Genomic DNA, 27141 nt, shown 5'->3' on the forward strand with positions numbered 1-27141 from the left:
GAACAGAAGAGGGCGCCGTGTAGCAAACGATTTTCTTCTAAACAAGGGACTGAAAAGTAATAAAATATCTTCTTATGTGTGAGGGATCTCATTAGTTTAATAATGAGTCCATTTAATTATTTTAATCTTGGTTTTTCAGTATGACCATCTATTGCTTGTTTGTAGAATTGAGCACCATAAATGTGAACTATTTTTGTAGGCCTATTTGTTCCTTTTTTTGTTGCTCCTTGAATAGTTTTCTGTTTAGTTATTGTTTTACATTTTGCTTAAAAGTATGCAATGGCACTCAATAGAGATAAGTAAACACACAAAGCAAATTTTATTTTCATTTCATGTGTAAAAAAAGAAGTTAGGCACATATTGTAATGCAGATAAATGCTTATGGTACAAAAGCCATTTTAATTACATATGTACATTTAAAGCAGTCCATCATGGCAAGCATGCAAGTACCTGAAATGAGCAGTAATTGCAATAAACTTAGAGTGTATTTGATATAACAGAATGATATATGTTGCTGTTGGCTCGTAGTGAAGTTTGACGTGGTGTTTACTCATCACCGGATTGTGTAAAGCGTGTCAGCTGCTGTTTTACGCACATGGTTGGATTCACAAGTTACTGAAATATCACTGCTGAAGTGTGACATCACAGCTCACTGTAAATATTCATCAAATCACTGGCCCTGACAGTTAGTGTCAAATGAACGGAAAGATTTCCCACAGTGGTTACAGCAAACACAGCAATGCACCATTTTACAGCTGGGACAAAGAGTCACTTGCAGGCTATTGTTTAGATCATCTTTGGCTGTGACTTCCAGAAAGTAGAGCGTTCAAATAAAGAAAGCTGAAGGTTAAACGGTAAAAGTGATGTGGGGGTAGAGACTGGCACTCCATTAAAGGGAGATGAGGGAAACAAATGACGGTGTGTGTGTACAATATATCGCTTGGCTGTACAGAGACTGCAGGCTCATTTTGACATCCTCATAATAAAACGTTAGGAAAGAGAAATCACATGGTTTGAAATGATATTTTAACTTGTAGTGAAAAAGTGTAGGCCTAATCTTAAAACGACAATGTACCTTTTATAGTGTGTGTTTTTAAATTGGGTTATAGGGTGAGCTTTATGAGAAAAATAGGCAAACCATAATTTCACCTCAATATATATTGCATAAAGTAAAAGCATTAGTGTCCTAAAAATTACATGTTAATTTTAAAATGATAAAAATCATATTTCAAATAAAAGTGGAATGGTCCATATTTTTTAATTTAATTTAATTCAATTTAATTTGAAAGTGAAAAATGACCTGCGCATTTCTTAGATAGTTTTCGTGAAATTCACCCTATATATCTTTTTGTTTAGGAGCAAATGTTTAAAATGTTGGAACCCCTGAAAATAAGCTTTTGGTTAAGTAATTTGCATAAGAGAAATACAGTAGAAAATATAAAATATGATCAGTTTTGAATATAGGGTTTGAATAACACATTAGGGTTGATCTGGTGGACATTGCAGGGCTCCCCAGAAAGTGAGGGCTCGTGATTCTCTCAAGAGTGCTTTGGGGAGCCAGCTATATTTGTCCTCCCTCCCTTAAAACTGTATCAGCAATGCACTTCAGACAGACAGACAAGAGCGTCAGGCCTCAACAGGACAGACATGCTCTGTACAGTGTTTGTACTAGTCAAAACACATTAGATAAATACTTATTGCTTAAACATATCAGAGTACACACATCATTACTTAGAAAAAAACCGGTAAGGTAAAAAAAAGAAAAAAAAGTAATATACTGTGATAAGGGTTCATATAAAAAGATAACAGTTCAGAGTCCATGTGAAGTTGAGTCCTTTCCGATGCCTGCGCGGCTGCGCCAATGCATTGGCAAAAAATGGCTGCTATTTGTTTATAAGGCCAAAAGTGGTATAAACTGGTGATGGAGATGAGTGGATCTACATGTCGGCTTTGACAAAGGATGCAAACAAGCTGTCCTCTTGTTCCATGAGAATCTCTGGTTTTCCGTACTCCATGATGCTTCCCCTTTTCATCACAATGACTAGATCAGCCGTCAGGATAGTGTGGACACGATGCTGTGGAAAACAGGCACACTCAAACAGATGTGTGCAAATGCATTTTGATTAAAACAACACCTTAGCTGATGAAATTACGTTTAACTTATCCCTTTTTGTTGGTCAAGTCACTGCAGGTTTCTGTAATCAGAGTAAAACATCAAGCTAAAAAAGCATCCCGACTTTATTTTTTGTTGTTTTTGTTTTATTTACAGACCCTGCTGTTAAAAACAAGACTGTAAGTGAACAGCAAAAAAGCTAAAAAGGTTATTAACAATTGTGAAAAATAAATGGCGACCAGTTAAAACGCCTAATATATTATTTAAAAAAATAATATACACTTTCATATACATTTTAACTTAACTTAAATTGAACCTTCATGTTAAAACAATGCTAGTCAAATACTAGTCTGTCACATCTGTTTTAGGTTTTATTTCATGTTTATGTTTTCATGTCTTTTATTTTGAAATTCATCATTGTGTTTCTTGTCATGTGATTCCCTGTTCCCTCATGTGTGTCCTTTACCGCATGTGTCTTGTTCTCATTGGTTTAGGGTCTTGTCATGTGGTAGTTGTGTTTTTCCATTGGTTCATTGTCTTGATTGCTTTCAGGTGTGTCTTGTTAGTCATTAGTCCATATAGACCTCATGCCATCTTTAGAATTGTGTCTTTGAATTTCCGTTTTTGGGGTAACTCTGTATAATTCTATGGCATCGCTGTCGAAGAGTAATTGGCTGGTGACGAGGGTTTACTAGAAGAGTTAACTAATGTCATGGGCATTGTAATGTTTGAAGTAGATGTCATAACAAATGTCAGTAGAATGGGAATATTTTAAAAATATTTTTCTCATTGGTTTAAAAATAGTAGCATTGCTACGTCTACTTTAGGCTTAACGTTCCAGAAAGCTAGAAAACAGACTATGGAAACAAGACACATGAGGTACAGTAAAGGGAACCAATCAGAACTTGACACATGAAGCAAAGGAAGCATATGAATATAATACATTTCAAAATAAAAGTCATGAAAGTTTGAACATTGTTGTGATGTGACATAGTCAACCAGCTTTAGAACAGGGTTAGTGGCTGTGAGCTAAAATGTTCTATTAGGGCGCACACATAGGAAGCTCTTGGTTACCAACCAATGAACCAGTGTGTAGGCACCAAGGGGGCGGAGCCAAAGCAGGGTTACTTGTGCGTCCGGACTAAGGTGCTGAAGAGGCTTTCCTCCTGCGCCAAGAGGTTAGGAGCGCTGTCGCACTCTACCAGAATCCCAGAGGAAAACACCAGCACCTGCTCCGCCTCCAAGATGGAGGAAACCAGGTGCTGTGTCAGAGGAAGAGAGATGGGTGGACAAAGAAGGAGAACAAAGAGAGGGGAAAAGGGGATAAGGGTGATGAGAAGAAAATGTGACGAAAGTGTAGCAAACACAGCAGGAGAGAGAGAGAACATGCAGTTATTTAAAGCTCAATGCTGTTCTGTGGCACTAAACACTAAAATCACTTTTTCTGTTTATTTTATTGTGTTTTAAGTGACAAACAGAGGCAGAAAGACCTTTTTTGTGTATCTGTGGCTCTGAATGACAGTTTAAAGTACAACCGCCAGACTACAGTGGCTGCAGGCTTACTGTATACTTATGTTAATAGCCAGAGATTGATAGTAAACTGATTATCAGCTGTTAGAAGTAGTAGCCGAGAATAGAGAAAGGAGTTAAGATGTCAAAGTCTGGCAAGCATTAACAGTCCTTATTCCTTTAAAGGTGTATGCATTGTTTTGAATATTTCTGTGCTTGTATTTTCATATAGACCACTAAAAAAAAAAAAAGGTCAATATAGGTTAACTTACCGCTATGGTGACAACTGTCCGATCAGCAAATGCAGTCATCACCACTTTCTGAAGAATATTTTCCTGTTGAGTTTGCCACAAAATAATTGTTAGTACCAAAAATTTGTTTTCTCAACGATATTCATGGATTCAAAATGTCTTAGAGTCAAGATGAAATCAAAATGGACCTTATTTTGATACAATCCAATCAACTTACAATATTGTTTTTCTTAATAAATATGTTTCACTCTATAATACGTCACATTATGGAAGTAATTGTGTTGTGATTTAACAAGACTCTAGGGGGCTGTTTCCCGGACAGAGGTTAAATCTAGTCCTAGACTAAAATGGCGCTTTAAACCAGGTTAACAGAAATCTGCTTTCTCTGTCATGGCTTTAAATAGTCCTAGATTTAGTTTAGTCCAGAGTTTAATAAGATTTAAGATTTCCTGGAGGGAGACTAGAGTTACTTATGTTACGTATAATTATGATTTATTAAAGCGTGATTTTTATCTTGTGTGGCAGAAACAGGCTTCCATAGATGTAGTTGTACCGTGGCCATGTCTATAGAAGCTGTCGCCTCGTCCATAATTAGGATGCTGCTTTTGCGAACAAAGGCCCGGGCAAGACAGAAAAGCTGTCTCTGTCCCACGCTGAAGTTCTCCCCTCCTTCTGTTACCACAGCATCTGGGAGAAGACATACACATAGCATGATGCTTTACAGCTGTTTAGATTTACAAAATATCACTTTTCACTGAACAAAACTAAATGAAAAGGTCAGAAAACTCCAGCTTTTCAATTTGATTAACTTCCAGTCAGCGTCAAAATTACGAGGTGACTGACATTATAATGTGAAACAATCCTGATAAGCATTGAACAGTTGGAAAGTATCATTCTTACCCAATCCTCCCGGGAGTGCTTTCACCATGTTCTTTAACTGGGCGATTTCAAGCGCTTCCCAAAGCCTGTCATCAGTGCAAGTGCACTCTGGGTCAAGATTTAACCTAAAAATGCACATACGCACACATTCACATTTAGTTCACTCAAAATGAAAACTATCATCATATATTCATCTTCAGTAGCGGCCTTTGCTATTGTTCACTTATTTCACTTGAAACGGGCCTGGGCCTCGCAACAGAAGGGGCCTCCACTTGCGCTCGAAAAAAAAACCAAGCACCCCGTCATCACGCAGCACACACCAGGGGCGGAAATGAACAGGTGCTTAGGGCAAAAATGCCACCAACATTTATAATAATGCTTCCAAAAACCAATATATGGTGCAAAAAAAGTCTCCATATAAATTCTCGTTTTTTATAATTTTTAAGCAATATCACGAAAGCAAAAGAGCTGTTTTTCTGAATATCAGCATTTTTGCAAATGTGACATTGATTTTATACCACAATTCAATAAACAATATGTTAAAAGACCATTAGGAGACTTACTGTACATTTTAATCTGTTTTTCCTCTATTTTGCCAACGAAAATAGTTCCAAATAGTTGAGCCATTGCGTGTCACTGAGAGTAGTTTCGGTTTCATTACTGAATTAATCCACGTTTTTGAATCGTTCTAATGAAAAATGTCTCACTCACTTCAGCTTCGTCCCTGAATGAATCAGCCATTTTGAATGCACCCTTTTTGAACTAAACGATTTGCCACCACCCACTGGCGGGTTTGTATCATTTCATTTTAGTTTGGGTCCTGTTTTTGTTTTCAGCTTGTGATTGAAACAATAGTTCTGGTTAAAGACAGAATGCGTTTATAAATATACTATGAAGAGCGAAATATGAGATAACATTGTCAATATAACAGAGATAAGGTAATTGCAGTCCCATTGCACACAGTTGCAATTGCAATGGTTATCTAGTGACTTGTCCCCAATCATCACTGACTTTTTGACACATGCTGTCTGAATGTACATTACTATTCAGTTTACAAATCAGCAGATTTCTGAAGGATCATGAGGAGTAATGATGCTGAAAATTTAGCTTTGCCATCAAAGGAATAAATTAAATTTTAAGAATTTTCAAAATAGAAAACAGTTACTTTAAATTGTAATAATATTTCACAAGATTACTGATGTTTACTGTAAATTTTGGGTCAAATAAATGCAGCATTGGTGAGTATAAAAGACTGAGCCCAAGTTGTGTACATGAACATGAATGAGATTGGACAACTCGACATCCCCAGTCACCATTCACTCTCATTGTATGGAAAAAAGCAGCTTGGACATTCTTCAAAATATCTCTTTTCTTGTTCCACGTAAGAAAGATGTGGGATTGGAGCATCATCAGGTTGACTAAAATGTGACAGAATTCAATTTTTTGAATATCCCTTTAAATCAACAACAAACTCAAGGGACATTTTGTTAATGCTCCCAAATGACCATAAGAGGCAATACTAATGAACCCATGTTCACATCCGTTTTAACACACTGGGAAATGGCTTCCAACCACAGCTTCTTCCTTTATGGCCTGTCTGTGTTTTCCAAAATTAAAATCAAGAAAAGATTTGCTGTACCAATAACTCGTACACTCTGTCTCCTGGGCCCAGTGATCTATTAGGCCTGCTTCATATAAACATTGTCATGACAACAGCTTGCCCAAAACCATTCCCAGATGACTTGTGATGGTGGTTCAGTTTTATTTTCTTTCTTATCCCACGGCGGCCTATTTAAACAAAGCCCATATGCTCACTGTCTTCAGAAACAAACATGACACTTAGTATCCGTGAGAAGTTCAAAAAAGCTTGGAGCTGAGGACCCCTGAGAAAGAAATACTTAACAGTGTTTGAAAAGAAACAAAATACTAAATGTATAAGAATGTATAGCTTATTCTGAAAACAGCATAATTATGCAATGGCAATAAAGTGGAATGCCCCCTATGTCACATTCCAGGGTTCCCTGTGTTTTGTAAATGATCTGTGTTTAAACAGAACTTCTGATTAAAAATGTCAGGCAGGAAGTGAGTGTTTATTGTCCCTGGTCTTGTCTGTTTGGGTCAGTTTAGCCTCAGTGAGTGTGAGAGGTGCATGCGTTACGCAGATACAAATGTATCTGTGTGTCTGTTTGTATGTTTGAGCGAGCATGTTTGCGTGTGTTTACCGGATGGAGCCGCTAAACAGCACTGGATCCTGTAGGATGATTGACAGACGGGATCTCAGGGTTTGTAGTGGAAGCTTGCAGATGTCAATGCCATCAATAACAATCTTTCCTAATGCAAAAAAAGATGATTTTTTTAAAAGATTAGATTTTGAATTAGCTTATTTATTTATTATAATTTTAGTTATAGGTTTTAGTCATTTTTGTTACATGCTTGAGCCATTTAAAAAAAGAACTTTTTAAACTAACTTTCATTTATTATTATTGCAGTTTTAATTTTAGTAATTTTTAGTTTATATTGTTTTGTTTTATTTTATTGCAGCCTTATTTTAATTAATTTATTTAATAGTTTTAGTTAACCATAACCACACTGGTTTATATTTTATATTTAGCTCATGAATTAAGATATATTGAACATTTGTAAAATACATTTGTTAAACTATTTAAATGAACTAAAAAAAGGGGGAAAAGAGTGTTTAAAATTGTAAAAAGAAATGACGATCAGTTACAGCACATTAAACACTTTCCATTAAATATCAATATTAAGTGTTAGTCTATGTTATGCTTCAACAACCTAGATATTTAACACATCTAGCTTTATAAGATATAGCTATATTTAGCTCCTCACAAAATCTCAAACTAATCACTAACATTTTTTCCTCTTCCCCTGATAAAGGATTGTTTTTCATTAGTTTTGGGTGTTCAGGTCAGTTTACAGTAACTTGACTTTAATACATTGTAGTCTGTGAATATCCGAAGACCAAACAAGCTATTAAGATTCTCATTTTAGCTTTATATGGACACGGTGAAGAGAGGGTCTGTGCTCTTTTGATTTAAAACATTTCATTCAGCCGTGCTCATGTGCACAAAGCTGCAAGAACTGTTTGATTTGGCTAAAGATTTATTTTGGCCAAGAGAAATATGAAGGTAATGCTGCACGCTGGATAATATGATAAAACTCTTGGAGAAAATAACTGTAACTTTTATATCTTGTGTTTTTGTTTTTCTTTATAATAAAAACAATACCCTAAAACTTATTCAATTTCTTAAAAATAAAACTAACTTTTTTCATAGAAGTTTTAGTCCTTTATCATTTTTTAATGTAGATGGAAAAATATATATTTTGCATTTACAAATGCATTAGTGAACATTGTACTAAATATAAATAGCATGATTTATAAAAAAGTATTTTTTTGAAAAAACACTTTCTGTTTTCATATTTTACAGATAAAGCAATCATCCAGGTTAGAAAAACATATATCAGTAAATAATGACAGTAAGACTCTATGGTTTTCATAGAGATTTCTATGGTTAATGTCTAAATATGACATCATGGCTGCTTGTCAAAGTGACAGTAACCATATGGTAACAGAACAAACAACATGGGCAAAGAAAGAAATGTTTCTGGGCTTAGCAGCTGAGAACAATAAAATAGCTTTATCATAAAAGTCCATGGGTTTTCTTTCAAATTTTCCTAACTCCTTTTTTATTCTCTCTTTTATTCTTATTTAGTCTCCCCAGCGGCGAGCTTGACATATCTCAGCCCTGTAATTCTCAGTGAACCATAATATTGTATTAAATGGAGACTTGGAAGAAGACCTACCTTCGAAAACATCCACCATGTTGAAGAAGGCCAGAGACAGCGAAGACTTTCCACTGCCCGTTCTACCACAGATGCCCACCTGCGACAGTTAGAACAACATGTGAGAACTTTACACAGCTTGACATTTTCAGATTGCTTTTGTATAAACACATTCAGGGCTGCTTCTCTCCTAAATTACACAAACTAGTGAGAATTTACAATTCCCATGTCAGAATTAGAAGCCATCTGCGCTGTCATACTCATATATTGTGAGCCAGGGCACCTCTAAAAAACAAGTTAGACTAATAAAGATAAATGCTGAGGAGGGAATTCTGAAAGATTTTGCTGTACCGTATAGTCGGTATTCAGGTAGAAAATAACTGTGGTTTGACAGCGCAATGAGAAAATTAACGCCACTGTGACACAACCACAACTGAGTGGTACAGTATGTGCTACAATGATCACTGTGCCCAAGTAGCAGTGCTTCGCCTGTGCTTCACCCCAATATAGTCCTAAGTCAATATCTGCCTAGGAAATCGCCTAATTTTAATCTGCATTGCTATTTGTACTCATTGTGAATACGCAGGCCATAAGAAGTAATTTTTTTTTTTTTGGACCACTTTTACTCATGACATGCTATCTGGCAACAAAGGATTCCATTCATTATGCTAAGCTAAGCTAGCGTCGGCGCTGCCAAACTAAGACAATGCATGCACTGAGACAAAAATGCGTTTGCCCACCTATCTAAATGTAGGAGAGATGGTGAATAACCCCTAGTTCAAAAAACGGTGGCGTGTTCCTTTAAGATGTATTCAGTTTGTTCTGTGCTTTTGTCTTTTTATTTATTAGTTTTTATATTTCTATTTAGCTATAATTGATTAATTTTACGTTTTAGTAATTTTAGTAGTATTTTTAATAGCTTTTTTTAATAGCTTTAGTTTTAATTAACAATAACAACACTGAATTATACTTTTTTTTAGAGAGTTATAAGATGGTGTGTACCTTCTGCCCAGGGTTGATATGGGCATTGACGTGTTTGAGGACAGGTTTTAACAAGCAGTCGTAACGGACACACAGATCATGGATCTTTATTTCGCCATGCTGTGGCCAGTCTTCTGGTACCTGTGAGACATCTGAAATCACATAAAAACAGAAAAAAAGAAGGAGAATGATTGTGAGGTGGCCAACAAATCAAAGTGAAGGAAAGGATTGGATCTGGATTTAGGTTACCATTCCATATATTCAATACTGATATCAGTCTGCTCATGCTATAACCATTAGAAGATAAAATATAGCAAAACTGAGTACTGTGATCTGGACATGGTGGCCATCATAAAGGATCCCCCTATATTGAGCCCAACATTATGTAAACTAAAATAGCTTATCTGGGCCACCGAATGTGTCTGGAGGCATAACTTTATGTTCAAAAGTACTGGGCTATTTATGTCTTTCGGAGTAAAACCTTTGTAAAAAGTGGGAAAAAAATCCTTCATTGTGGTAACGCATGTTTTTGGATAGAATTTGGTTTACAGAAAGGTTAGCTACAGAATGTTCTTTCCTGCCCAGTCAGTGGATTAAGTGCCGCCACACATGACTTTATCTGAGGAGAGTGAAACTAGACATAACACTGATACATCAATGGCAACAAAAAACCCAGAACACTACAACAAGTGAGCACTTTAACAAGCTGCAATTAACACAGCTATATATGGTGTCCAAATGTCAAAGTTTTGTCACGTGACGACTACTATCCAACTCAGTTTTCCATTATGTCACTGACAAGGAGATGGAGAATAAGCTATTGCTTGCGGCTAACAGCGGCGCTAACGGGCTATTGCTAAAACTAATTTTTCTCAGGTCTTTCCTGCTTCGAGTGTTTTGATGTACTAAACATCCTTTCATGATGCTCTCAGTGGTTTGTGTCAGGTCGCTCTGTCCTAATGCACTAAAATCTGAGGAAATGCACATGTAGCAGCGATCTGGACGCCAGGAAGCTGAAAATATGTGCTTTGATCTATTAGGTTTTAATTTAGAGACTAAATAAAACTCTGGATTATCATAAAGTAAAGTAATTAAAGTATTTCTAGTACAAAACTACTAAATGAGTCATAAAAGGAATAATTACCCATGGATCCCTCATAGTTCTCAGATTCTGTGCTCAGGAAGCTGTTGACCTTCTTTACTGCAGCCATCTGGACCTCCAGGTCTGCCAGATTCCTCACCACCCAGTTCAGGTAGTTTGTCACCTTAACAAAAAGCACGTTGAGGACACTAACTGTTTTTTTTAATTTATTTGTTTTATCACTGAGATAAACCTGATGTAGAAATTCAGTAAAGCTGTGTTTAAACTCACAGTGAGGGCATAGGTTAGACCCAGTCCAACCAGACCAGACTGAGATGAGGTCCAGATAGCTGCCACTGCTGCAGTGAGGACAATCACAGCACCCAGATAATCCTGAGAGAAAAATACAAATGGCATTATATAGGTTTTTAAGATACCACAGATTTACTAGTTGATAGCAACATACTGTTAATTAGGGCTGTCAAGCAATTTACATTTTTTATCTAATTAATTACACGATGTGGCAATTAATTAATGGAAATTACCCCCAAAAGATAATTCAAAGTCATTATTGTGTTAAATGAGAAAATCATCAAATAGACATTACAATAAGTAGCTTACAAAAAAAAAAATCTTATTCAACAAGAGTATTTCCAACCCGATCTCATGAGAAAACACAACTATTTTATAAGATGGGGATTTCGCGTGGAATTCACGTACGTGAATTTTTTGAAAAAAAGTAAGCATGAAGCTCCGCCCCAAAACCTAACCCTCAGTGGGTGTAAGCAGATTGTACGAAAACCTAAGAATGGGACCATATGAATTCATTCGAATTATCTCGCCAAAATTTAAAATAGTTACGAATTGGCTTGATATTGTTAATGTTTCTACATCACGTAAACACTGCTTAAAGTTTTTTCAAGTAATAATTATTCAAGTAAAGTCTTTTTGTGTTGTTGTTTTTGTGTTCCGTTTTGTAATTTACTTTAATTTAAGACATGTTGAATGTGATTTAATTAATATAATTAACATTAATAAATCGACAAGATGACTGGTAGTGTTTCACTATCGACTTGCTACTTTTGTCGTTCCTAATATTTCTACCTTCAGGTCCAGCACCTCTGAAATCTAAAAACTCAAGGCGATCATCAGCATGTGGCACTTTACTTACAGTTCTGACCTCTAGCCACCGGTTGGCAGCAGAGAGAAATAGGTAGGCTGTGTTGTTGGTGTCAGTTAGCTCCAACATCCGCTGCTTAAAGCGAGCCTCATGCCTGGAAACAGAGACCTTTTACTATGTGAGTCAAAACCATTTAGTGCGTGATACAGAACCGTGACCGACTACAGCTAAACAGCAACACAGCTGTGAAGGATGAGTGTGTTCAATTCATTCATGTAAACACTCTTGAGACTTAACAGAGGAGATAAAAGCTTAATATTTTAATGTTTCTTTTCGGATTACTTTAAGTCAAGGATGGTTAAATGTTCACCATGTGTTTATAAGAAATGTCCTGGAGCCACTGAGACTGCATCAATTCTGCACGGCTAATATTGCACAAAAATGGTTTTGTATCACAAAGACACAATTAATTCTATTGTCACTCATATGCAACTGCTTAGTTCTGCTTACAGTCAGGGGAACAGAGAAAAAGAGAAAATGTGGGTTATTCAAACAGTCATGTGCTTTCAGAAAAGTCTAGATTCACTGACCTGAATGCTCGGATGGTGGTGAGGCCTTCTGCAGTCTCAGAGAAATGACAGAGAAGAGGCAGTTGAGTGGAGTCATCGAGATCTTGCAGATCTCTGAAGGAGAAAAAGAAAAAACAGCAGACAGAGAGATAGAGGGATAGAGAGAGAGAGAGAGAGAGAGAGAGAGAGTCAATAAAGTCAAGTAAAAGTAAAAATGTCTTTCAAAATCTTCATTGCAAAACTGATTTTAGCGATTACTGAATAAACATTGCAAGACAGAACTATCATGAGCTCCAAGTTTGCTAAACAATGGTATATGCTTTTGTAATACTGGGATTTAAACTTTTTAGATTTTTTTAATAGTCAAATTTCAGGTGAAGTGTTACACTACAGACAATGTTAATTTGTGACATTGGCTAAAGGTAGTAGTTACTTGACAAGCAGTGTTCTCTTCATGCAGTGCATGAAGAGAAAATATGATAAAAGACAGAACAAAAAGATTTAGTTGCATCATTTACAATGCTTCATGAAATTCATTTTATCATTTTATTTATTATGTTTCCTTTAAATCTAATGTTAGGTTGTGACTCGTCTTGGAGCTAGTTAGTTAAGTTACAATTATTTTTGTTAAAGTAGCATTGTAAAAACTGGGAAATTTCCACTTGCCATCATACTTTGCACAGGACTGGATAGGGAGAGTATTGGTATTGTTGGTATATTTGTATTCAAAACATACTGGTTTTTTTAAGGGGGTGAGAGAACATGCTAACAAGAACGCAAGTTGCTTTAAAGATGTGTAGCGAAAGCCATTTTTTTCCATCTTGTGGTGAACATCGGAGTGTAAAAAGGAAAAATTTGGAGCAGGGTTCTATATTTATTGATTGTTGATTGGATTTTGAGATGTGGGCATTGCACTCAAAAAACAAATACGAGATTGCTGTCGACTGTAAGAAAAGAGCAGGGTTTAAATTAACTGAAGTATTAGAGAAGTCTATCATTCGTCACCAGAGAGAAGTCTATCATTTTTGCCAGACCAAATTATGACATTTTGATTAATGAACTTTATTCAATCAAGTTATTTTGACATGTCTAAGTTGAGTTGGATTTACTCAATTCAAGTTTATTCTATACAAAGTAGAGATAACATGTTTCCATCCTTCGGAACCACTGTCCATGACTGAATCAAAGTATTCTTTTGAGTTCATTCATTGTTCAGTGAACTACTTACTTGGAAGCAACCCGAAAGTACTTCTGGATGAAGTAGAAGGCTACAGCGAGGGGCACCAGTGCGATGAGGAAAGCAGGGGTGACGAAAGCAATGACCCCAATTGCAGAGAGACAGAGTAGAGTGGAGCGAGTGAGAGACTCTAGTGTCGGGGGAATGTGCTGTGGAGGTAGAACGAAAAAGTCGCACATTAGCACACATACGCCATATTCCTCATCTCATTAATACAATAATGTTGACTACAGTAGCACAGAGGTCACAAGTCTGTGTGGAAACCCAAGGCTCGTCTCAATTGGCTTAAAATGAAAGAGACGTACTTGACACTTCAAACAGATCTCTTTCTGTCTGTCTTTCTCTCACCTGATCGATTATGTTGGTGTCCGCTGAGAATCGGTTCAGGATTTGTCCAAGCGGGGTGACATCAAAGAATCTAACAATGGTGTAAAAGAACAATTTATAAATACATATCTGGTTTAGTTGATATCAGATATTGTGTTCCCCTCAAATAACAGCAGGATTCATAATAGTAAGTACCTGATGGGAGCATGAATGATCTTGTTGAGGAGGTCATGATGGAGGTTTGTAGCTGCAGCTACTCCAAGAAACTCTACAGTTAAGGAAGTTATAAGGCAGAGTGCTATCGCAGCCCCGCACAGGATAATAAACACCGGCACGTAGGAACGATGCTGTAAAATATGCAAAGGACTCCACTTTAGTATAACTACAAACTAGTATATGAAAGACTACATTTCAAAAAGGAAACAGCAGTTGTGCGTCACCTCTGCGATCTGTGTGGCATCATAATTCTTTGTGTAATTGGTTGCGTTGACAAAAGAATCTTCAAGAATTTGGTTAAGCGGGTTTGAGGACGTCCAAGCTGCTAGCCAATAGTCAATGGCCACCATAACTGAGTGCTTGGCCAACTTGGACGACACCATCAGGAAGACCATGAGGAAGCCACCTGAGGAAAGGTAACGGCAGCACATCTTCCATGGGATCTTAGAACGGCGGCTAGTGGTGGTGGACATGTTGTCGTCTTCATCCTCCTCCACTTCCTCCTCTATGGCATGGAAAAAGAATGTGACCAAGACAGGTTTTTTTAAAATGGAAAAAGGTTGTGCTGTAAACATTTACCTTCATCCTCGTCATCAATCTGGTTCTTCGCCTCTCTGGAATAGAACGCTCTCCTCAGGGTCTTCCTCTCCAGAGTGGTCTGACTCTCCAGTTCGGTCTCCTAAAACAATGCAACAGAAATGCAACTTTTTCAAAACTGGTGTCTGTTCAGAATTAATTTTTTACAGAATCTTTTGCCCAGATTTTTTTGCCCCAATTTGCAGTCTGAACGGTTGTCAACGGTGAAACTATTAGCCAGTCTGCAGATTTTTGGATTTTGAGCTGTATAGCCCAATGGAGCTAGCCTGGGAAAACCCAGACTTTAAAATTTAGATTTGCTCTGCAAGTTAGTCTGGCAAAGAGCCCATTCAAGCTCATTTTCAATCTTTCCAAATCGAGGCGCCAATCACAAACGTTGAGGCGGGCTTTACAAGATGGGGATCGATCTGATTTTCTGGTTTTAAGGTCTACGCAATTGCTTACAGAGGCATTTGAGCGACGTCCGTTGGTGATGCACCTTTGGAAATGAGCTGTGAATGAACCTTCCCCAGACACTAACGCAGTTACGACTGAGAAGGTTCTGGTTTTAACCAGGCTACAATGAAGCTATCAGATACACATTCTGACTAGAATCTGAGTATGACGACGTCAGGCTAATTTAAAATGGTTTAATTGTCATCATAATGTGTCTTTTTTCATCTCTCTTTTATTATCACTGAAAAAAAAAAAATTCATTAGGAATTTCATTGATTTAAAGGTGAAGGACCTTTTCAAGCTCTTGGTCATGTCTGTTCATCAGGGTCTTCCAGTGCTCATAGAGTTCCACATCATGAGTCTGGATATCCTTTAATGTCCCCTCTCTCAGCACTGAACCGTCCTTCATGGCTATTATCTACCACACAAATAAAGTAAGACAGAGTCTAAAGCCATTTGTTTTTGGTTATTGCCTTTACTCTAAAAGTAGGATGAAGTAATTCATATTTAATTCATTAAGACATTCCCCTTTTTCAGAGTATCATGAAGAACCAGCCTCAAAATATTCAAGGTCATCAACCAGCAAAGCAGTTACCCAGTCAGCATGGATGAGGTACTGCAGCTTATGAGTGACCAAGACCAATGTCCGTTTGTCATCCTGAAGGAACTTGAGTATCCCCTCCTGCATCAGATGATCACTGAGGTGGATGTCCAGGGCAGAGAACGGGTCATCCTATAGGTAAGCAAACCCAAAACCAGGTTAACTCAAATTCAATTCAATATGAGACTGCAGAAACAAATCTAGACATTTATGAACCCCTATTTAATATAAGAAACCAGGGTTAATTCAGCTTTGCTTGATGTTTGTTTCAACTTGAGACAACATTAAACTCTTAAAAATAAAGGTTCCAAAAGGGAATTTTCTGTATAGAAGAAATATTTTGAATTCTCCAAAGAACCTAAACAGCTGTTTTCCATTATAAAGAACCTTTCCATGGTTCCAAGGATGTTAGCGTTTCCTTATGGAACCATAGAGACCAATAAAGAACCCTTTTTAAGAGCGTCAATACAAAATTACCATCTCTGAAAATGATCAGTTCAGAAAGCCATTCAAAAGCAGAGAGCAACTATTTCAATAGTAATTAAATGCGCTATATATTTTCTTAAATCACCTCCCAATTGACCCAAAATGACACTAAATCAACCCTATTGACTTTCTAGGATGTGAGACATAACGTCATTCCAAGGAATGGTAATAGGAAAGGAATGAATTCATGATCCTGTCCAGAAGGGTGTGTAGTTATGTATAGTAATCCAATAACAGCCCTTACACTTAACTGTGTTCTATGCTATTACTGCCACAATGTACCCTGTGCTATCATGTGTCAGTTAAGAAATCTCTTCTGGGAGTACCTCTGAAATTGAATTAAAAGCTGCGGTCATTCATAACATCTCAGACGTGTGGCATATCACTTTTGGAGGGTGGAGGTAAGACACTATCGGAAAGTTATCTGTATTGGAAAAGTTGGTTCCTACCAGGAAAACTATGTTGGTGTTCTGGTACAGAGCTCTGGCCACACAGATCCGTTGTCTCTGACCACCACTGAGATTAATACCCTGTAGGATTACAACACACAAACACAAATTAAACACTTTTGATTCTGATGACATATTGTAACATCATGGTAGTCTCAATAACACGTTTTTATTTGATTAGTATCACGGCAGCTGAGGTCAGAGAGCTGGTCTCAAGCCCAGACACAGTGAGCTGTCCTTTCTTACCCGCTCTCCGATTTCAGTCTGGTCTCCAAAAGGAAGGAGGTCGATATCTGGTTGAAGCGAGCAGGCATCAATCACCGCTTTGTATCTGTCCGAGAGAGTTAGAGTTTAAAAATATAAGAATGTTTCCTCAAAAACCAAAGGGTAGGAATCTTGAACATGAGATCTTGAGGGAGTGAAAACGAACAATGTCATGACCCGGAGTTTCCACAGAGAGTTTTATTATAGTTGAGGTCTAGCCCTGCATGCTGTAAAAAAAAAAAATCAACCCACTAAACTTGAAAACGTCATTGTAAGTGCTGACTGATTTAAAATCAAAGTGCTGTTAAAGCTACAAGCCACAATGGCAAGTTCACATAATTTTGTCTCTAAAGTCAATTATAATCTCCATTCACAACAACTTTTATTTCTGTGACATAAAGTGAAAAAAGGGAAAAAAGAAATTCAATAAGAAAATAATTTTATCTATCAGGCTGGTTTGGATGGTGAAAAGTGGGCATTCTTTATCAGAATGCTTAACCATTTATGTATTGTTACAGCACGATTGCTGAAAGGTTAAGGGAATGTTAGGGGGACGTTGTGGGTTCTGCTGAGAAGCACAACAAAAACTAATATCCCATACGGCCTAAGTGACATAATTTCTAATTATTATTTTGATTAAAGACATGATGCCTTTTTTAGGAAAAATGTGCACCAACGAATTGTTCACAATGCAGAAACATGCTTTAAGGAGGAAAATAAGGTCAATTTTGAGATTATGTTGATTTTATGATAAACACATTCAAGTTAAAACTCATAAGTCAAAAATAAATAAACAAATAGATACACAAAAATGTTGTTCTAACATAATGGCGTTTTCTACAGTAAAGCTTTGAAGTACTAGGCTTCCCTTGTATGTTTCTGATTAAAAAGGGATATTCGGTGAGAAAAAAGAAAAGAAAAATAGGACTTGTTTTGATCCATTGGAGGTTAATTGGATGGTGAAAAGGAGGCATGCTGTATCTGTCACAGTCTTCGTCTGCACCACTCTGTCTTCGTCTCCACTGCACTTCCCAGAATCCCTCGTGTCCTCACACCTGAACTCACTCCCTCAATTACCCACCTGTTCATCGTCTTCATCATCCGTGTCACCTGTGATCACCTTGTTATTGTTTGATTTGTATCTACATTTACATTTACATTTACATTTATTAATTTAGCTGCTATTCATGGTGTGAATACTGCAACAACACTGCAACAATACTGTTGTATCTGTATTTAGGTTCCTTCTGTTCAGTTAGCCCTTGTCGGTTCTTGTTTCAGTGTTTTGTGTGTGAGTAACCGTCTTCCCTGTATCTGTCTGAGAGTTATTAGTAAATGTTTCAATCGGAGCCTTTTGACTCTGCCTCTTCTTCAGCCCGCACCACACCCGTGATAGTATCAGAATGCTAAAACAGTTATGTAATGATAGAGAATGGTCGCAGAATGGTTAAGGGAACATCAGAGGAATGTTGTGTCATGCACAACTTAAAACAAATGTTCTACTGATGCAAACAATGAAACTAATATCCCACATGGCCTAAGTGATGTCATTTCAAAGGAAAAGCAAGCTATTATTTTGATTAAAACATTTATGACAATTTGGGGAGAATGAATTATTCACCAATGAATCATTCAGAATAAGACCATGCTGTCAACTGTCAATTTAGATTTTATGCTGAATTTAATTAGAATGAAAAAAAAAACAGAGTTCTGATTAAATAGAGTTGACTGAAATTATTGTAACAAGTTAAATAGATAACAAAGAAGTTGTTCTAACATAATGGCATTTTCTACAGTGACATTTAGAGATCTTTTGAGCTCACCTCTGTTTATTGAAAGGACTTCCAAACGTAATGTTTTCCTCTACGGTGGCGTTCAGCAGCCATGACTTCTGCGTTGCGTAGGCCACGGAGTACCTGTTTTTACTGAGCCATGACAGGTCGAGAAAGAGAGGGAGAAGGAAAGAATTGATAAGCTGGAAATGTGGAAAAACACCCATCACAGCAAACACTAATGTTTCTGCTATGAAATGAAGGAACAAAACCTGGTTAATGATGAGATTAAAGCTTAAATGCAGGGAGACCTTCACTGTGAAAGCTGATGTATGTTTTACAACATTTTCTCCTGTCCTTTCTTATTCAGAGACAGCAGTTTTAATCGCTACAAAACCAAAAAGTAAACCTCATGATCTCGAGAACAGCCTCTTGTTTGACAAAACAGATCTGTTGTTCTTTCCATTGGAGGGGTCCAGCTTTAACTTATCTAAATATTGTCCGAAATCAATATCTGTACAAGAAACCCCCAGTGAGTCCAAGAGAGGTGAAGACTCCCGGCATTTTTAAACACTTTGCACTGCACATCTCACAAAAACAAACAACACCAACCATTTTATCGAAGCCAGAGACATGTAAAGGAAGGGATTTGTAAATTAATGCATGGGGGAAGGGGGGGAATGAGGGCACATCTGCTGAAAGAGTTCGCAAATGGGTGTACCTCCGATCTTCATCAGACAGCTCTGTATCGTGCCCGCTGCAAATCGACATTATGGAACATCAACACTGCTAGTTAGCAGTTGGCAAACCAAGAATCTTTAGACTAGGCCATTTGAATTTGACTAATGTTGGCCATTTTTTTGCCATGTTTATGTTTTGGTTTATAGATGTTTATAGAGGTCACTGTGTGGCATGTAAGCATGTGAAGACCTCTGGTGAAATACCTTATGTTCCCATCGAAGAGTATCTCACAATCAGGCATCCTGATTTAGCGCACCATTGGGGAAGAGGACACAGAGAAACAAACACACACACACACGTGACCAGCGTTAGTTGTGCATCAGGACACATGCCGTTCTGTAAGAACACTGACAGACTCTCCTCATGAGGTGGATAACAAAGAGAGATATTTTAAACTATAACTGGTCTCCACAAACTTTTAGTTTTAGTAATATCTTAATATTATATTTTAAATGGAGAGCAATGTCATTGTCATTAGAGAACCTGAAACTGGAAAACTCATTCATTGCACTGTTAGCAAAGACAGCAGTGCCTGACATACTGAGACTGAATTCACAACTTGTATCAAAACACAGTTTAATTCAGTATTGCAAATTGTCTTAAAGTGCTCTTATTATACTTTTTCAGTTATTACTTTTTATGTAGTGTGCTATATAGCTGTTTGTGAATGTAAAAGTTCTGCAAAGTTAAAAGAAAGAACTGATTCTGAATTTCCTGAAACGAGTCGTGAGTAACTCCAGTCTTACTTCCTGCACGAACCTACGTAGGTTTGTAACAAATTTGCATAATGCCCGCAAATAGTCTTCATTGGCTGCCCTCAAATAACGTCTACTTTGACCAGCCCACAAACACTGTAGTTGTAGCTGAGGCCTGGATAAGTTTGTTTTGTGCTGTCGACATGTCGAGAATACGCTGTTTTCTGCACTGCAAAATCAGAACCGCTTTCCATGCACTTCCAAAGGATGATGAATAGGGCTGGAATTGATACAGTAAAACCAACTCCATCATTACTCTTCGTATAACTGTGTATACAAATCTCTGAAAGCCTCAGAGCTGAAATTCAGATACAGTAATGGCCGTTCTATTTCTGACTTGCATGCTAAGCGACAGACTGTTCAATCTGACCAATCAGAGCAGAGTATCTCTCTGAAAGGAGGGGTTTAGGGAGACTGGATCCTTTGAACCGTACGAAAAGTGGTGATGCTGCAACGTAAATTATCAGAAAATTACAGTGTTGTGTTTTTTTTTTTACCTTGGATATATATAAGCCTGTTGTAGAAGACCTCCAAAAACAAAATTAGGAACCTTTAAATTGGCATAATAGGGGCACTTTAACAAATTAGTTTTCCCCCATATTATTGTGAACTGAATGCAAATATAAACTGTACAATTACAGGGGCCCCAAAAAGAATTTTGCAATTGTCCATAAAATAAAAGTCACTGGGGTTCAAAACAACACTGGGCCCCATTAACTTTCATTGCATGGACATTTTTTAAATATCTTCTTTTGTGTTCCACAGAAGAAATTTAGAAATGTTTGGATTAGAATGACATGAGGTTGAGTAAATGCTGACTGAATTCTCATTATTATAGAGAATTGTCATAATTATTTTACTGTAAGCCACAGTTAAAATGTATGAATGCCACTGCATTAGATAAAAAAATACAAGGACTACAAACTTAGGAATTTAAACAACTAAGATTTCCTCTGGTATTTCTGCTGTAATAATGACAACGCCTATTGTTTTCAAACTTTTTATTAACAGAAACCAATAGTGCTGATATATTAAATTAAATTGATTAACCCCAATTCATATTGTGACTGCCAAGATTCTGATTCTGTATTTTCTTCAAAAAAAAAAAAAAAAAATTATCGAGAGGGGGAAAAATAATCTGATTTCAGTTTGCATCCTGGTTTTTAGCATTTAAATTAAGTTTACTGCACTGCACTAGTACCACCTATTTTATCCACTAAAAATAATATTTGGACCAGCTGGTTAAAAGTAATCGCAAAACAAAATGGCTCTGAAAACTTTGATTAGTCATGAGAAAATGTTTTCAGATGCAAAAGCATTTAGATGGTTTAGCATTTAGTTATCTAATTCAAATCACATTTTAAAATGTGACTTACGTTAATATAATTTCGGAGCAATTGTAAATGTATATAAATATTTAGCATGTGGATCTGCTTGGCTTTGCTTACAAATGCTAATCAGAGACCATCCCCAGCATGGAGATGGAGATATTCACAGAAAGAAAAGTATTTCCCTTGTGTGCTGATAACGCAGAGGACAGAATGACACGTGGGAGAAAAAGACAGAAGAAAGATAGAAAAAATACACAGAGCCAGTGTAATGAGTAATGCATAGAGTAAGACACACATACACTAACACACAAGAGTAAGACGGTCCTCACACACATCTGTGTATGTACACCATGGTACATACATCATAATAGCGGACGCGATTCACAGTGGGATATTTTTGTGCATGTGTGTTTGTACAGATGAAAACTTTGATTAGCATCTGATGAGTCTGGCATGTAGATGTACTCCCCTGTTTTCTGCTACATAAACACAAACTTTCAACTGCTTTAGGAGGTCACAACAGGCAGGAATTTGGCCCCTTTGAGTTTTAATGCCAGTCCATAATGTTCAGAAACACTTCTGCAAAATAATACATGATAGTATTTTCAACAATAATTATGCAAATGTTTTAATCCTCACTTGCTCCAGAAGACTTTTCCACTGATCGTCTGCATCTCCCCCAGCATAGCCAATAGCAGGGAGGATTTCCCACAACCCACCTGGCCCACAATCATGGTCAGCTGACCTGAAGAGGAAAACGAGATGAAGGTTAATCGCAGTTTTATATGGACAGGTTTTGCCGTTACGGACAGTTTTGTTGATGTTCACTGTCAATGGTAGATGCCCATCTGTTTCGTTGGCAAGCCAGTTAGTGCTCAGCTCAATATAATGAGGCTATTAAACCACTAAACCTGAGCCAAGACATTACGTACTGAAAATTTGTTTTTTCAATATCTTGATTTGTTTTTAATTGGTGTAGGGCTACCTTTTAAACAAAAACCTGCCAATAATAATGAGCCGTTTTGGATCATTTTGGTTTATATCACATATCACATTTTTATCACATTGTGATCTTCATTAATAGATCTAGTTCCTGGTAGATAAATAAGCAAATTAATAAACTATGTTAAACTTTAAGTGATAAATAAATAAATAAACATTTTGAAGCTTTGGATATCTACGGTATGTATTTATGACATTTGTATATTATTGTTTAAATAAGTACAATAACTCACTTTAGATATTTAATAGTATTTATTTATATATTTATTATATGTACAGGTTATTTATTATAAATACAGACATTACAAGAACTGGATATCTAAGAGTATTTATTTATCATGCATTATTTGTTATAAATAAATAAATATGCAATCTTGATATCTATCATATTTATTTATGCTTTTTTTATATTATTTGTTTAATAAATAAATGTGTAAATAAATTACAAGCACTTTAGATATTTAAGATTATTTATGTATTTATTATATTTACAGGTGATTTATTATAAATAAATAAGCACTCTAGATATCTAAGAGTATTTAAAATGTATTTATTTATTACATTTATATATGATTTGTTATAATTACATAACATAACATAAAACATAATAAAAAAGACAAAGCATTGATTGTAAATTAGTAGTAAATTAGTAGTAAACAGTGTGTACCTGTAGGGATTCGGATGTTGATATCTGACAACGTCGACAAGTTGCTTCCCCACGTGAAGAAACCATCATTCACCTGAATGAGACATGAGACAATAACAAATATAAACAAAAACCAAGGGGGTTAGCATGATGGAAAGAAACCAGCACAAAACAGAACTCATGTGATATGATCTTTTCATCTCTGCGCGTACAAACTACTTCTGTCTGAAGACATTTACATCTTCTGGAAGTTTTCAGAATTCTATTTTCCAAATGTTTATTTATAATAATGATAACAATCCCATCCAATAGAGCAGCACAGTAGACCAGAACAGCATACTGGGAAATGGGAGAACGCTGAACGATCAAAAGCATCTGTGAGAACAAGAGAGCGAGAGAGAGAAAGAGTAAAATGGGAGTAATGGTTGAGAATGACTGAAGTGAAGGAGTGTAAATGTCAGAGTAGATTAGCCCATATTCATAACAAAGTGAGTGGATGTGACAGTAGGTCACTGTGGGAGAATCCATGAGGATCTGTGTATATGTGTGTTTACTAGACTCGTTAGATAAGAACCAGCGACATTGATGATTCCAGCGAACCAAATGATTCCATTACTTATTCATCCCAAAATCGGAACCGTTAAATACTTTTACAAAGCCCTCATTCTTACCTCATAAATATATGCATCAGAACTACTTTAGACATAGAAGTCGTCATGGCATTCGCCGTCAGCCATGTATAAGAGTCATCAATTAACTTATGTGATTTTATGTTATTATTTTATTTTTTAAGTGTAGTTACTAAGTTTAGGGTTATAGGAACTCTTTCCAGTTTTCCAGTCATTGTCCATTAATTGTTCTTCAAAATTAAAAAAAAGAATCATTAATGCAGTTGTTAAGGAATCCGAATCATTGTGTCCGATCAGAATCACAACCAGAATCATTAAATTTACGATTCCCACCGCTAGTCCAGAGGGATGGTGAAGGAAGTGGACCCTCCAGGGACCGAGAGACAGAGGCGAAACCAAAAAAAATAAACACTTAAATTAATGTTCTTCTGATTTTTAGTCCTGGCTTTTCTTCTCGTGAGAATCCCAAACTGCACTCAGAGGAAAGCTGAACCCAAACCACCATGTCTGAGAAACTGTCACAAACCCCATATGGGGGGTTTTAAACCAGCTGAGAAAGGAAAGAAAATCCTCAGGAAAAAAAAACCTGTGTGTGTGTGTGTGTTTTTTTTTAAAAAAACGGGGTTTAAACACTTCCTCTAGCAGAGTAGGAGTAAAACAACCTATTGGCCGTGACTTAAAGGTTACTGGCGTCTGGATGAGAACATGCAGACCCTAAACTCTCTTAATGAACTTTCGCACGTCTCTGCGAGCGAGAAGTGCCTGAGAATCAGTGCTGATGGGGTTTTTGGCGAGGATAGTGACATCTGACCTGTACAGCGACATCTTCGGTCTCCGTGGGCCGCAGCTGCCTGCGCATAGGCTGCTCGTAGTTATCCATACGATAACGTCCCTTCCTGTTGATCGCCTTTGTCTATACCATGATAAAGAGAAAAAGAGAGATTAAGGGAAAACTTAAGGAATTGTCATTTTGGGTCAGCAAACAACATATGACTTTCAAAAGCTGCTGCCATAACCAAAAACTAGGAACATGAGTTCACGCTTGCATCTAGCCAAGTCATTTTCCCAGCTTAACACCATTTCCCCTCCTGGACCCCCTTCCTTCTTCTTCCTGTCAAAGTATATATTTCCATCCTTAGACTTAATCTCTCGTTCCCTCCCTTTCCTTCACCCCTTGCTCCAGCTCTCCTCCTCTCAGGGGACGGGTAGTTATAGTTCTGTCTTATATTTGTCCTTCTCTCAGAGAACAGCTGAGGGACACACACTGCACTGACCAAAAAGAGAAGCTTCTCTTCAACGCTTTTATGAGATCTTAGCTATGCTGGCTGAGGAATGACCAGCTCCCGTTTCAGCGCCCTAAACGTGGGAGAGTTGTCTCTAGAGACATGATCATGTGGAGTCTCATGTTTGCTGTTATTGGAGGTCATAAAGAGTGTGATTATCTAACGCATTCTCATCCTTTGGCGTCAAATGTGACGCCATATGACAAAACGGCGAAATACTACGCACATGGCACCCTTTATCGTCAATATAACACGCACTGTGATGGGTAGGTTTAGGTGTGGGGTAGGGTCTGCGTCTCATATTCACGCTAAAGGATGCCAGTCAACTTTATGACGCCTTGGGTTCGCGTGTTATATTCACGCTAAAGGGTGCCATGTGCGTAGTATTTCGCCGTTTTGTCATATGGCGTCACATATGCCGCCAAAGGATGAGAACGGGCTCGATTATCTCAGTTTGAATCACTGTTTTTATCTATACTATATCTACACAAATACAAGAAAATATTTGATGCCACAGTTGCTCTATTTAGAAAAGCACCCCTGGTTAGTGAGAAACTCAACTGTTGAAATGATGTAATGAAATGTCAAAAAAGAGCTATCAAATTGAGGATTTTCAGCTGGCAGACAATACAACGTGTAAAAAATCCCCAACCATTATTCAAAATCAAACCATTATTCAACCACACAGAATTGCCCAAGCAACTGCATTGCAACATGCTAAAATCACTGAAAACACCCCTGCATTTTAATCAGAAATTGTGAAAAAAAATTAAAATACATTGTAACAATTGAAATGATTTTTACTTTACTTTACTTTTTTCTCTACTTTACTTCTAGCTCTTGCTAACCCAAATGGAGAACTTTGGCCACTTATCTTGTATGTTCTCAGTGTTTGGTGAAAAAAATCCAGTGAGAGAAGAAGTTATAAACATTAATATTAATTTGATTCTCTTGTTCAGTTACAGGGCAGGGAAAGTCCCAGTTAATCAACATATCATTTTTCACCCCTAAAACTGATCCAAGAACATTCTATCCATTTTTAAACTTCATGAAAAAGATACTCTGATGCCAAATATGTTCCAAAACGCTAAAGAATATAAAAGTGAGATTATCACATTGCAACCCAGCTAGTTTAGGTGCTTCTTGTTCCTCATAAAGCTCTACTAAACGTTAAGGCTTGGAATTGTTTATGAGTATTGCAAAATGTGTTAAGGTGCAGTCACATTAGCAAAATTAATAGTCCATTGTCTATAGTTAATAGCGATGTATGAAGCACACCTCACACAGTTCAATTTCAAACCAAGCAGCATTTTGTTAGTCAACACATGGCGAATCCGTGGGACCAACTGCGAAATCTGCATGGAAAATCTTTCGCACTCACACGAAATTCCAGATTATGTGGATTCCTATTGAAATGACAGGATTTCACTTGTGACAATTCGCAAACAATGGTAGATTTCACAACTAGTAAAATGGGTTCAATTCACCATTCATTGACAAACTTGAACCCAATACAGTATCTACGTGGAGAAATCTTGAAATTCCAGATTGCATTGATTTCTACAAGAAATGACTGGATTTCGCCCATAAATGTAGCCGAACAATTGTAAATGTGACCACACTTTTAAGGGGCAAATTTGCGTGTGAACACTCACATCCCCTTGGTATTTGTATTTCTTTCCGACCTCTAGAGGCATGGACATATCTCCGTTTCTCCAGCTGTCATCTCCAATCTCGTCACTTTGCAGGAACTCGCTGAGCTTCTGTACACTGCAGATACAAATCAGATGATCATATCCTTACAGAGAAGCCAATATGAAGTAATGTTGGAGTTAGCGACATACCTAACAAGGGCCTTGACGGCAAACCTGACCACCGTGGACAACAGGAAGAGTGGCGTGACCAGAATGTGGAATAGAGCCAAAGAGGCAAACGCCTTAGCTGGACTGAGCCTGACCTCTTCAATATAGGCGTGTGTGACAAAGGTCTACAAAAACAAAATACAAGATAACATATGGTCTACATGTTGGATAAAATACAATTGATTGAATCCTGTAATGATGAAT

The 27141-nt window shown here is 37.1% G+C and overlaps 1 protein-coding gene and 1 long non-coding RNA gene across 16 annotated transcripts in view; one reads left to right on the forward strand and one right to left on the reverse strand.

Annotated features, from left to right (window-relative positions):
- LOC143741934 (uncharacterized) overlaps positions 1–27141 on the forward strand; it is a 47543-nt gene that overhangs the window by 7955 nt on the left and 12447 nt on the right. For all 4 annotated transcript variants that reach the window (XR_013205286.1, XR_013205285.1, XR_013205284.1 and 1 more), the window contains exons 2-4: positions 8484–8674; positions 15442–15550; positions 15654–15855. This is a non-coding gene — a long non-coding RNA (uncharacterized LOC143741934). The remainder of the gene's footprint in view (positions 1–8483; positions 8675–15441; positions 15551–15653; positions 15856–27141) is intronic.
- The window catches only part of abcc9 (ATP-binding cassette, sub-family C (CFTR/MRP), member 9), a 36906-nt gene continuing 10061 nt past the window's right edge, over positions 297–27141 (reverse strand). For 3 of the 12 annotated variants that reach the window (XM_077234493.1, XM_077234490.1, XM_077234491.1), the window contains exons 14-40: positions 26920–27062; positions 26731–26845; positions 24604–24705; positions 23185–23257; positions 22155–22260; positions 18740–18841; positions 16899–16983; positions 16653–16733; positions 15712–15849; positions 15409–15534; positions 14664–14763; positions 14309–14589; positions 14064–14215; positions 13890–13959; positions 13533–13690; positions 12326–12418; positions 11787–11889; positions 10907–11008; positions 10679–10799; positions 9556–9686; positions 8575–8653; positions 6975–7083; positions 4774–4877; positions 4427–4560; positions 3895–3957; positions 3192–3375; positions 297–2075 (exon numbers count right to left, since the gene is read on the reverse strand). In XM_077234493.1, coding sequence (XP_077090608.1) covers positions 3238–3375; positions 3895–3957; positions 4427–4560; positions 4774–4877; positions 6975–7083; positions 8575–8653; positions 9556–9686; positions 10679–10799; positions 10907–11008; positions 11787–11889; positions 12326–12418; positions 13533–13690; positions 13890–13959; positions 14064–14215; positions 14309–14589; positions 14664–14763; positions 15409–15534; positions 15712–15849; positions 16653–16733; positions 16899–16983; positions 18740–18841; positions 22155–22260; positions 23185–23257; positions 24604–24705; positions 26731–26845; positions 26920–27062 — 3009 coding nt within the window. In that variant the 3' untranslated portion in view covers positions 297–2075; positions 3192–3237. Of the gene's footprint in view, positions 2076–3191; positions 3376–3894; positions 3958–4426; positions 4561–4773; positions 4878–6974; positions 7084–8574; positions 8654–9555; positions 9687–10678; positions 10800–10906; positions 11009–11786; positions 11890–12325; positions 12419–13532; positions 13691–13889; positions 13960–14063; positions 14216–14308; positions 14590–14663; positions 14764–15408; positions 15535–15711; positions 15850–16652; positions 16734–16898; positions 16984–18739; positions 18842–19409; positions 19446–19632; positions 19672–22154; positions 22261–23184; positions 23258–24603; positions 24706–26730; positions 26846–26919; positions 27063–27141 lie in introns of all 12 variants that reach the window. The other 9 variants (XM_077234485.1, XM_077234483.1, XM_077234489.1 and 6 more) reach the window with 6 other exon arrangements.

Source organism: Siphateles boraxobius, unplaced genomic scaffold (genome assembly GCF_051911475.1).
Source record: "Siphateles boraxobius isolate OS27281-9 unplaced genomic scaffold, OSU_SipBor_1 19, whole genome shotgun sequence".
NCBI lineage: Eukaryota > Metazoa > Chordata > Actinopteri > Cypriniformes > Leuciscidae > Siphateles > Siphateles boraxobius.